Below are 12,435 nucleotides of genomic sequence, written 5' to 3'. Positions count from 1 at the left end.
CTCTTCCACCGGATCTTCCGCCCACCCTCTCTCGGCCGCTTCCTTCTTCCTTTCGCGAGTGAAACCGAGGAACAAGGGATCGTCGTTACGCAACGAGCCCATTCAGCTGGTTTGCGGTCGCTCTTGCTTTTCCTCCTACCCCCGTCTTTTGTTCCGCCAAGTTTAATGTCTCTCGGTTCGGCAGCTTTTGCTAAGGATAGCGCAGAGTGGCTGCAAATTAAGCGAGTGTTCCGTTCAAAATTCCGCGTGGACAGTTGACAGGTTGCAGGACCGGTTTTTGGCCACTGTGTGGTCCGGTATCGACTCCTTGTCGTTCAAGGTTCCACTGTTCACCCGTGGCTCCATCCTATTGCCAGGAATGAGGTATCTTCTGGGATAAGGGACGAATAAGAGGACGTTGATTTTAATCGTTTATCGTCGCATAGAAGGAATATTATCGTCTAATAGAAGAACAAGAAGCATCGCGTTGGTTCGAACCTCGTGGCACCTATGACAGGGAACGCGTTTAAAATCGAATAACAATTTTATTTTTCAAACGCGTAATCGTACGTTGCGTTCGTGTCTATCGACTTGGCTGGAGCAACGTGTATTACCACGCGGATTTTCTTTACCCGCGTAATGCAAGGAAAAGCTAACAGTAACGATGACGAGCGAAACAAAGGCGACCGTAACGATGACGAGCAGAACAAAGGCACGAATCGCGTTGTCCCCGCGAAACCGGAAGATCGTGCGGGTTACGATAAGTAATTGAATTTCCCCGAAGATATTAGAGACGGTCGGCGAGTGGCGAGGGTAACGACAACGGTAAACAGGAAGGAGGAATCGGGTAGAAAAACAAGGATAATCGTGGGACGGGTCTGGGGCTTGAAAACGGGGAAAATCGATCGGAAACCGCATTGATTCCCGTCCCATGTCGATTAAGTGGCTTTACTCGGTTACCAAGGGAATATTTAATAATACCTTTCAACCCTTTGTGACTGGCGAAGAATTCTTCGTTTCACGGAGGATGGTATCTCGGCTATTTCGTCGGTCTCGAACGCTTGACATCGATTCGGCGGACCAAGTGGCTTTTTATTCCTCTCGAAATTCGTTTGCAAGTTAAAAGAAGCCACGAGGAACAACATGCCCCGGAATATCGGTTTGATTTTTTACGAGGCGGATCCTCGAGACGGATTTATCGACTCGGTTCCTATACAGGAGAGAGAATGCTATCCGGGCCGTTTGATTTTCACCCTCGCGGGTTAAATGCGTCGATGATATAATTTGTCGGATAAAAGAAATTCCGCGCCGAGGATCGCTGCGAGATATCGTTCTTTGGTAAACAAACGTTGTATATTTATATCACGGACATACGTATACATCGTGTAATCGTGTTTTCAAATTACGTCAATAAGTTGGAAACGATCGAGATATCGGCGTTTCAAAGATACCACTGCGCATGCTCCACGCGAATTATCACGTCAATTACCGGAACGATAGGATCGCTCGATGTCGTTGGGCCTTGTCTAATCTTATCGACCGGCGCTCTCTCGAGTCGCTGCCAAGTTTAGTCGTCGGGTCGCAAAATGTTTCAAATTTCTCGCGAATAAATTTTCCCGGCCGAAAATTGTCCATTTGGCGAGAACACGGGGCACGGGCGTCTCTTCCTTGGGCAATTCCCGTCTGCCCTCCGATGTCGCGTCCCTCTTTCGACCTTCCTCGCGTTGTTAAATTCTCCCGCTCCAGTTGACACGGACAATCGGCCCGGTTCGTTAATACCTTTGATTTTCTACCAATTAGTCCACCAAATTATTCGTCGCTTCTGTTTGCCGCTCGCTCGAGGGGCAATAAGGTCGAAATGACCCGAGTAGCAAGCTGCGCGTACAGGTGACAATTACCATTTTATTTAAAGCGACTCGGCGGCCGATTTTCTTTAATCGGTTTACGCGGATTAACGGAGTGTGCCATAGCTGTGACTCGTTTGCCGAATGGAAAACAAAAAAGGGGGGGTCGAAATTCTCAATCTCGGTGTATTAAATTTTCGCCGCGGAATTCAAATCCGCGAGCAGAGAGTTAAACGATTTACGCGGTCAAATGGAGCGCGATCGAGCAAGATTTAATTTGCGCGAGCGTTACGTGATCCGCGTGCTCGAATTTGTTTTCGCCCCGGCATTGGCCGAGAAATTGGCGAATTTTCGAGGACCGGCGCGGAAATGGCGCGGGGAGACAGAGGCGCACGTCTCCTCGAGATCCAGCGGAACGAAAGGAGGCCCGATCGATCGGATCGCGTCGCTATCCCGCTTCTTCCTCTCATTGAAAACTTGTAACGAGGCTTTTGTAATGCGAGCCATTCGAATGCAAATGCCCGTCGGGCTTCTTCTCGATGGTTCGCTTAGGAACGACTCCGATTTAACGATTAAGTTGGTCGAGGAGAACCTGCGGTTCGAACACGGGTCAATCAGCCGCCTCGTACACAGGCTTACGGATACGATCGATGGACTGGTAATTTTTCTTCTATCACGGTACAGATGACCGGCTCTCCTCCTCTCGCGAATAATCGTCTGGAAGAAATGTTGGGGGGGGGGGGGTGGAAAAGACGAGAGTCGACGAAGGGAACGAGCTGGATCGGAATTAATCGAAGAAAGCTGACGAGAAGACGTTAGGTGGTTATCGATTAGAGGCGTGTGTATAAAAACAGGATTTATTTCCTCAAGACAGGCGCACAAAGGATAACGGAAAAAGATCGAAAGAGCTCTGAAAACGTATCGCGCTAGTTCGCAGAATTACCAAGATTTATTCCCAGGAAAAGTAGCTTCGACTTCTATTTTACAAGTGAACATTCAGAATTTCTCTAGCAGCAGACGCCCCTGGTGTTGCTTCCAGCGGGCGAACAGGCTCGACGAGCACGAGCTTCTCTAGACAAGATGTCGCAGGATACTATACAACGTCGCGCGACGTTCAAACACCGCACTCGAGTAACATAAGTATCGAAAGAAGGCGGAAAAGAAAGAAGAAACAGTCACAATAGTCTGTATCACGCTCGGACGTGGTCGCCGATTTCTCTTCTCGCACTCTTTCGTTTCTTCTATAGAACCCATAAGACCACGAACCTTATTCGCTAAAATTATAAGTACACGTAGTAGACGATCGCGATCAGGACGACGACGATGATGGCCAACACGGACTGAGATATTCCTTGATCCTTGTTCTTGTCGTCCTTCGTGTAGCCGGACGTCCAGCTCAGCTTGGGCGCGTTGTTGGACCTTTCCGACTCGATCAGTTCGCCGACCTGATACTTGGACATCAGGTCGAAGGCGTCCTTCGAGTGACCCACGTCGTCGAAGTCCTCGGAACCGTCCTTGCCTCTGTGGTCCAGCAGGATCTCCTCGCCACCCGGGTGCTCGTTGAGGAAGCTCAAGACATCGTACACCTTGTCGTGCAGGATTATCAGTATCTTCTCCTTGCTGTTGCTGTTGACAACTTCGCTCCTCGTGTACTGCTTGCTCATCCTTTCGTTCGGATCTTCGATTTCAAGGGGAATTCTGAAATTAGAGAATCAGGTTGGATCGTCGAGTTCTTACCCGCTTCGCAGATTAGGCGTTCAGTCGATACACTCGCAGACAAGGTTCGTTTCGAGAGCCAATTTCCGCGCTGTAGTCTCCGCGTCTCGGAGAACGGAGAACACGCGAAAATCCGCGAATCTTTCTCTCCCGGCTTTTGTCGGCGAGTGTACGCGCGTGTACGATGAATAGGACGCGATAAGAGAGTTTAAAGTTCTGTTGCGCTTTCGCGACGGAAAGTTCGGTTCTGTACTCGCAACACGACGATCTTATCTTTTATTCGGTACCATCGAGTCCGTGTGTGTTTTATTAGAAGCGAATAAATAGCGCATAGATAGTCCTTGTATTGTTTGGTATGAGCAAAGTAGATATTGTTGATTCGTGCAGTTAATCGCTGTCTAGGGTCCAGCAATTGTCAACGAGGGAAGGAATAACGCGTAACGATGCAAAAGCCTTCTATTCGTTATAGTAATGGCGAAACGCGAGTGTCGTACATGGGAACAGAGGTTAACGTTTTGCACTCGAGAGACGACCGCCATTTAATAAAATTCTAAATATCGATGTTAATTAACATGTCAAATTTAAAATCACCCAACGATGCGTGCAATGTCGAAGTAAAATAATTCTACGTCTTTTTACGTTTTAAAACCATTTTTCTCTAACGAAAAAATCCCCGTGTGCAAAGGGTTAAGTACAGGTCAGCGTTTTAATGCCAGTGCTTCCTTGCACCTAAAGCCAGCTGCGTTACAGATCAGTGTCATCTCCAGCGATTAATATTTATGTACCTCGGGCAACAGTGTTTTCGAGCAAAAGAGATGACGTACAGAGGGAACGTAAATACGTTTCCTTTGTCACGCTTGACACGCATCGATAGAACGACGAATAGATCTCGCTTACATTCCCGGTATTCTAGGAAACTCGCGGTATATACAAATCGTTTTTTCTCTTCAAACGTGGGACATTCAGAAAAGATTGCACGATCGGTGAACTTATTCCTGTATTTATAAATTTTTCTAGATCATTCCGAGTTACGTATTCTATCTGGAAACACGTGCAGTACTCGTTCCGTGTTCGATATACGTCATACGAAGTTTTCGAATCGTGCAGAGTCTTGTCACGTACAGTCTTTGGTTTATCATAATAATCACAGAGATCGTTGGAGTTGCTTCATCACGTCGTGCGATGACTCGACTCCCTCGCGATAATCGTAATCCTCGTGTCTTCTCTGGACACGATGTTGTCGATGGCGAGGACGCGGAAGGAAAAACGCTAATTACCCGGTAACCTAAACGCCGAACCGCGAGATCTCGTTTGTTTCGTTAGTCAGCGCAGCGTTCTTTTTCGACGGATAATTAGTAACGATTTTTATCGAGGCTCCTCCATTCCGTCGATGCCAGTTATTTGTCGAGTCGATTGTTCTTGTACTCGCGACGCGATAAACGTCTCGTGAAACGTTTCATTACGTAACGATCGATTGTTGCTAGGAAGATAATGAGAATTGCGATACCGATAACCGAGTTATATATAAATACACTCTACGTTCTTTATTCCTTTTTTCGTCCGGGTTTTTTCTTTCCTTTTCTTGTCAGGAATTAACCAAGTAACCGCGAAGGACGTTTTCCCGACGAAAAAGTGAATTCTGCTCGTGACAGGGTCACGGAAGAATCGTGTACTCGTTGCTACTCGATGATCGCGATGACAAGGTTGCTTCGACGAGTAGAAACGTGACGGAGAACCGGCGAAATCGAAGCGTAAATATTCATAAATCGAAAATTTATTTGCAACTGGAAAATTGCGAATCGAGTTATTTTTGCAAACGCTTATCGTCTTGACCTCCCGGTGTTGCATATCGTTCATCGAGTTTCCTCGATAAGCCGACAGAAATCGTTCGACGTGTTCTATTCGAAATATTTCCACGAGTATAGTTGGTCAGGGAATATTAAAGAATGGTAATTACAGATAAAACGCAGTTTCATCGCCCGAGCGACGCGTAGCCAATCGCGAATAAGAAACGCGCGATTGGAAAATATTAGCAGACAGAAGAGAAAGAAAATGGTGCGAACGTTTTCTGTGTACGTAGTTAGAAGCAGTAGTTTCTAACGTAGGCAAATTTTCGACGCCATCACGCGTGATTAGGCGAAGGTCACCGAGATTACTCAATCGGCACGAGTGGAGCGATGATTCTTTGCTTTTTCGAGCGACTCAGTGCCGTACTTAGCCTTGGACGAGCCCAGCCGATGAGGAGATATCTAGAATGGCGGCGACTTTTCCAAGAAACGAAGGTGAATCACGAGCCAACGAGGCTCGAATGTTGGAACGGTGGCGTGATCGATACGATAATTTAATCAGCCGGGACGTAATTAAACGCCGAGTCGTCCATAGAGCGTAGAAACGAGGCATCGACACGATTTGCGAGCCGACTATTACACTCCATGGAGAATGCTAATGATTCGCCTTGAGAACGCGTATAGCAATTGCGTCATTCTTTAAATTCACGAGTGCCGCTTCGTCGTAAACACATACCGAAATAGTTGTGCAGTATCGATGGAATCGACGTGTGCGTCGAGCGGAGGCGCAGGTACCTTCCTCGATATACGTCTTTCCCTTTTCTCTGTTTTTCCAAAATTTTCTCGGACCTATTTAAAATTACACGCAGGCACGAGAGAGAGAGAGAGAGAGAGCGAGAGGCGCGGCGAGAACGAGTCGGAGCGGCGAGAAGCGCGCGCGGTACACTGGCGAGCGGAATGACTCGTGCCGGTTCTCAAACGACGGATTAAAAATACGCGGACGAAGTATCGGAAAGAAGCGACTCGGCTGCGCGTCCAGGCGGATCAGTCACCGAGGAGAAGGCTCGATCGAAGCGCCTCTTTCTCGCGGCGGCCATCACTGTTCTGCCCGGAATCGCGCGTCCCACGAGGCACACGAACGTCACGCGTCGTCGTTCGCCCCCTATGGCTGTTCCACGTTCGATACCGGCCTCGGTGTCGGTGAAAAGTCGTATGTATGCCTGACCACACGTACCTTCTCGTTTCTAAAACCTCTAATCGTCACGGGAAACTGAACGCACCTCGGTCGCTGTCGTTTCTCGTCCCTCTACTGCTGCTCTCGATCCTCGGATTCCTTGCTCGATTCTCTGCGACCCGTGGCGTGGCGTCGCGTTGGCGTATACGTGTGCGTGTATGCGTGTGTGTGTACTCCCTGTCTCTTTGTGGGAGAAAGGGGCCGAGGAAAGAAGAACGCGAACGAATGAAAGGGAGGAACGATGCTCGAACGATCCGCTCTGACGACTTTGCTCGCGAGGCTGCACTGGCACAAACACTGCCACGAACCAGGTCAGTCCGTAGTAGCTTTATCCTTGCCCCCTCTAGATGCTGCCCCACCATGGGCCCCTTATCATCTTCGACTCCCACTCGTGTACTAGCTCCTCTCGTCTCTGGTCGCCGCGTCCAGAGGATCGAGCACTGTGCCGACGCTGGAAACGTACGTGTTTGGTCGCGTGGGTCCGCGTTTCTTCGCCCAATTATCGTTCCACGGAGCACTCCTTCGATGGACCCCGAGGTCATTCGGACGTTACAGAGCAATTCGTCTTGCTCTGCCATTTGTACCAGTCCACGCAGAGACCACTCGATCCTAACCTTCGTCGGTGCTCGCGGAAAGAAAGTTTGCGAGACTGATAAAAAATTTTTCAATTTCGATCTGTTTCTTCTTTTTACCCGATTTTTCATTTCCACTCCTCTCGAGCGAACAACTTTCGTATAGCGAGTTTCTCGAGGCTCGAGTATTTTAAACGACACACCGATTTCGCACCGTCATGTATCGCGATAAGAGGTTTCGTTTTGTTTTGCTCGATAACTTTGTTCGAATATAGGACACGGAATGGAAACAAGCGGGAAACGCGCGAGCAAAAACTTTGTTTGCGGACGTGAAATTAGCCACGTTCCGCAGCTACGTTTTCAGCGTACAAGCAGCGTAAACACATGGTCGGTGTGTTTGAAAAAAAGGGAACGTCATCGCGTGGAGTTTGCATCATCATGGCAGCCCCTTATCGGCCTCGTCGTTCCATTTCGTCGGCGATAATTTCGATTAGGTCTTCGGTTAAAAATTCCCGCGATGCAGCGACTTTGTCACGTATCGCGACGCGAGTTTCCAGAAGATTCGCGGAAGATGGACTCCTCGCGGAGCGTCAAGCCTCGTTTCCAAAGGGACCATGTTTCGCGTTCGACGAGACAGGGCGGAAGTATTGCGGACGATTACGCGGTTATCGCGGACAACAGGCCGAATGAAATTATTTGGATGTTCTTCGATGGAGAATGTTTTAATAACGTCGCAGTCGGTTGCGAATCGGCCTTAAACCGCGTTACGACGATGTTTTACCAGCCCGTGGAAACGCCTTCTTCTGCCGCTCTATGTGTCGTGGAAACATTCCCAGCGACGGAGAAAGAAAAAGGACGGGAGAGGGAGAGAGCGAGAGAGAGAGAGAGAGAGAGATAATGGCGCGACGTTAAGCCACGTTTGCAAGAGAGGGCAGCTTCGGTACGAAAGTGGGACGGTTTTGCGGTATTCGCGGAGGAACGGTGCTCGCGAGGTCATCGAACTCCGCGGAAATGACGTAAGAGACGGAACAAGCAGCACTCGGTTTACTTTTGATAATCTACTCGATACCATCGCTCCATCTCTGACTTTATTTTTCAAAATAACAGCCGCGAGCTTCGGCCTCGTTCCATGGCGCGCTGTCTGGCCATTGTAACTCGTGTTTATCCGCGTACACGATAGCGAAAAACCAGGCGACGCCGGTAATAACGCAAATCGAGCGCCGCGGAGACGTCGGATCAGCCTGAATTCGAACTCACCTTGGGTATTGATCGCATCATCGCATGCGGACCTGCATTAGCCGCATGCAACTGCATTCAGCGCTCTACGCGCTGACCGCGTCCATTGCGAATGCGGCTTTATCGCTCACCCGTTGCACCGTTCCCCGTCATCGCGTATGCGTGTACCTCGCTGTTCGACTTTAGGCTTTACCCGCGTCCAACTTTGAGTTCGCGCACGATCCGCGTCGAGGCCTCGCGATTCCGCTCGCGTTGCGCTTCGTGTGGAAAAATTTCACCGAATTCGCGACGCGAACCTCGGTCGACTGACGCGTTCGAGAAACGCTGGAGAAACTCGGTTGCCGACGAAATCGCGTTACACCGATTAATTAAACCGGGAAACGCGTGGATCACGCGGAATCCTGCAAATTCCAGGCGTACTCGCGCCCATGAACGGGATCGGGTTGTAACTACTGCGCGCGGTAATCGGAAATTTCGCGAGCGCGTTTCCATTCGCGGATTCCGAAACGTTTCGTCGAAACAATCGCGTAACCGCGACGTCTGCGTGACAGGCGAAAAATTAACGCCGCGTTTAAACGGTACGTTATCTCGATTGCTTCGGTTGCCGCGCAGTTTCATTGCAGGTTTCGAGAGCTCGAACCGAGTGGATTCTCAGGTCGGAATGACGGCTATAGTCGGTCGAAAAGTGCCAGTCACGATGACGAGGAAGTTCGCTCACGGCCGCCGCTCCATTGCTCGCCGAATACGCCGCATCGGCGGAATTTCTCTGCCGCGCGGGGATTACGCGTGTAGCGTTACCTACGGATTATTTCCACCGCGAACTTTGACTTTGCACTTTGCGTCCGTCGTCTGTCAATTATCTTCCAATTACGTACCCCAATCGCCTTTCTTTTCCTCCCTTTATTCTCGTTTATTCGTTCCCCCCTTTTCCGCGAGAAATTAAATATGCGCGAAGAACGCTGATTAGCGTTTCAGTTGTCGCGATACGATTCTACGCGGATAGGAAGTATATGAAAAAGGAGGGAAAAAATAGCGTGTTTTATTGATCGCGTGGCTGGATAGGAGAGCACATCTTGCTCGGCTGAGTTTTCGTGACACGAATTTTAATTTAAACGCCCGGCCGACGTGCCAAAATATCGAGAAATAGATTGAATGTAGCTTGGCCAGACGTTGAAGAATATAATTCCGTTGGGCCTATATTTTTAAATATCGAAAAATAGATCGCGATCGAAATTCAGTGGTCTCTCGATCGTCCGTGTTCGATGGGAAACAAAGGAGAGAGTGGGAGGGAAGGATAGGGAATGGTTAAAAATACGAACTCCGAATTTTGGAAGTTGGTTGCTAGTCCTCGAACTCGATTTCCACTAATAAAATTATTAAAATTATTTTCCACGCTCCGTTTCCTTATCATCGAGTAAAGAAACCGCAGAAGGGATAAGGAATGATCCACACGTGGCGGACGTTATCTCCCGGAATGAATGAGCGCTTTATTCGTTAGGATCGTGGATTCTTCTTAATTTTATTTGCCTTACGAGTACCAGAAGTAATAAATGATGAATGCATAAATGGCGACACCAGCTGCGATGAACACCGGCTGCCAGGGTGAAGTTTCGTACTTGGGCGGCTCGTACTCCCAGTTGTCATCGTCCGTCGTCGTGCTTTGCACGCCTGCTCAACAGACACACACACACACACACCGTCCCGTCGTTAATACTACTTTTAGATCCATCAAATTTCCGTTCCACCTACATAGAATCAAACTCGTTCTCTAACTATTTCTCCTCGATACCTTGCCTCTAGATTTTTAAGTCGCGTTTGGAACGTTACGATAAGCGGAGAAAGGATAGTAACGCAGACATACCGCTCGAGGAAGCCTCTGCGAGGGTAGGTCCGACTACCGTCCCGATTTTGTACGACTCTCTCAGCTGTATAGCCTCCCCGGAATGACCGATGTCGTCGAAACAGCTGGTTCCGTCCTTGCCAGCAAGATCCAACAACACTTCCTCGCCACCTGGATGTTCCTTGAAAAACTTGGTCAGGTCGTACACGCCATCTTGGTACACCATCCATAGATCTTTGTCGCTGTTGTGCTTCGCGACTTCCTCCCAAGTGTACGTCTTCGTCATTCTCCTGCTCGACTTTTCTCGCTGAATATTCCGGAAATCTGGAAGAACAAAAAGCACACGGGAGTGTGTCTATCGTTCGTAATCCTCTTACTTCCGCGAGACTCCATTACACTGGGATTTAAATTACTCCCAGGGACCGGGGAAAATAGTTTCGTAATCGATTTTGCGCTTACCTATCGTATCCGATGCCATATTCCCGATATTATCTCGGAAATAACGAAAGCGTCGGCTAGGCAGGTCGGAAAAATGGAGCAGCGCGGATCGATCGCGAGGACAGGGGGAAATTTCACGAGCGTGGACCTCGCGCGATCTATCGCCTCCTGGATCGCGATGGGATCGTCTCGCGGCACGGTTTAACGGGGAAAACAACCGGAACGGTATAGCGAAACGCGTTCGCGAACGGAAACGGAAAAGCAACTGTCGCGCGGCCTAGGCATCGATCGTGTGCTGTGGCGAAGTCGATGTCCTCGCGGAACCTTACTTTTCTCTCTCTTCGTCACGGGAAAGCCGGTTTCTCGGTCATCTTTCGGTTTCGCGCGGTTGCCTGTACCCGCCGTTGTTTCTCGTCTCACGATACTCCGTTCACCGTGCGAACGTTCGAGGGAAGTTTCACGACGAACGCCAAGGTTCCGAAGATCGTTCGATTAGAGACTCGTTTAAACATTTATGAGTACAAGCTGGAATATTTTCACTCTTCCACGAGTCTGTGGAAATTATAACGCTGCGTCATCGTGGCCATGGACTCTGGTTGACCGGCGTTTCGAGTTATCTTTCGTCGGGGAAAATCGAAAGTCGCGGAGAAAATGGGGCAACCGTTCTTCGATTATCGCATTTTTATGATCTTTCGTCGTAGTCTTATCGCTGTGAGTTTCTCGCTGATATCGCGATAGAAGAGAATCTTCCCCGAAAAGATGGGAAAAATCGGCGAAAATAATCGGAACCCATTTTGTCGGCGAAATTGGAGGCTCACCTGTACAGAGTTTTGGAAGGAGAGCAGCGTGTCCAACGTGTAGGAGCTATTTCGAACGAATGTCTCGAATGCTCGGAAGCAACTGAGGTGGCATATTTTCTTTTGTTACGGTGTCGAAGTTCGCGGCTCCCCGAACGCACAATGATTCGATGCAAATGCATGGCCCGTTTGCGTAATCATTTACACAGAATGGAAGTGCGTTGTCGATCGATAAATTCTTGACGAGGCTATCGAGATCGCGTTCGTTTCGTTAATATCGGGCGCCCACGGGCGCCGGTTTATTTCTCCGGGGAGCCGTGAAATAATAAATATAAATTTGCACCGTGGAACGAGTAACAAAAGCGGGATCGCTCGATGAAGCACAATGGGCCCTGTCGGTTGCTTTTTGTTCCGCGATTTTCCGAGTAATAGAATGTTTTGTTCGTTCGTTATTACGCTTCCCACGTTCCTCTGCATTCGGCCTTTTTAATTAATATAATCCTTTGTTAATTCGTTCGTGTCGTTAAACGAAGAAAGTTTAAACGATATGTGCATTAAAAACGACGCGTCCACTTCCGCGATCGTTTACGCAACTTGTTTGCGTATTTAAATTGTTCCCGTTTGAAAATTCATACTCGTTAGAGGCCACGAAGAGTCCGATTCTCCGTCGAAATTCCGACTGGTCGTGGTTGGTGGCCACTCGTTCCAATTCCCCAGGAGGGACCTGCCGGGGTGTTCTTCGGTTCCTTCCGAAACCTCTCGATTAATCAGTCGTGTAATTATTAAATCAACGACAACCTTGCCCGTTCTTCCAAATGAAGTTCAGTTCCATTTCCAATTTATTTCAATTTCGTTGGGCCGAGCGAGAAGCATCGAATAGCCCATCGAATAGCCCATCGAATGGCCATCAGACGACAAGGAGCGAGGTCCAAGTGCTAGTTGGTAACCGGAAGCATTTAATATCTGGAAAGAAACAAGGTGGAATCGGAAGA

General features: G+C 48.8%; 3 protein-coding genes across 12 annotated transcripts in view; 1 reads left to right on the top strand and 2 right to left on the bottom strand.

Moving 5' to 3' along the window:
• The window catches only part of HnRNP-K (Heterogeneous nuclear ribonucleoprotein K), a 108,009-nt gene that overhangs the window by 90,772 nt on the left and 4,802 nt on the right, over positions 1-12,435 (top strand). The window lies entirely within an intron of this gene.
• LOC108547169 (cytochrome b5) lies at positions 2,754-6,916 on the bottom strand. 3 transcript variants are annotated; one of them, XM_017899565.1, is made up of 2 exons: positions 6,561-6,916; positions 2,754-3,521 (listed from the first exon to the last, which is right to left on the bottom strand). In XM_017899565.1, the coding sequence occupies exon 2, from the start codon at positions 3,485-3,487 to the stop codon at positions 3,104-3,106; it is 384 nt and encodes a 127-aa protein (XP_017755054.1). In that variant the 5' UTR covers positions 3,488-3,521; positions 6,561-6,916; the 3' UTR covers positions 2,754-3,103. The 3 variants fall into 3 exon arrangements, with proteins under 3 accessions (XP_017755054.1, XP_017755055.1, XP_017755057.1); XM_017899566.1 differs by having other exon boundaries at positions 6,607-6,906; XM_017899568.1 differs by lacking the exon at positions 6,561-6,916 and adding an exon at positions 6,063-6,527.
• LOC108547168 (cytochrome b5) lies at positions 9,859-11,739 on the bottom strand. The gene is made up of 3 exons (XM_017899564.1): positions 11,465-11,739; positions 10,230-10,532; positions 9,859-10,036 (listed from the first exon to the last, which is right to left on the bottom strand). Exons 2-3 carry the CDS (start codon positions 10,492-10,494, stop codon positions 9,897-9,899), a joined length of 405 nt encoding a protein of 134 aa, XP_017755053.1. The 5' UTR covers positions 10,495-10,532; positions 11,465-11,739; the 3' UTR covers positions 9,859-9,896.

Source organism: Eufriesea mexicana, unplaced genomic scaffold (assembly GCF_001483705.2).
Source record: "Eufriesea mexicana isolate 0111107269 unplaced genomic scaffold, ASM148370v2 scaffold956, whole genome shotgun sequence".
Taxonomy (NCBI): Eukaryota; Metazoa; Arthropoda; class Insecta; order Hymenoptera; family Apidae; genus Eufriesea; species Eufriesea mexicana.
Note: the sequence above shows the minus strand (reverse complement) of the source record. Positions and strands in the feature narration are given on the sequence as shown.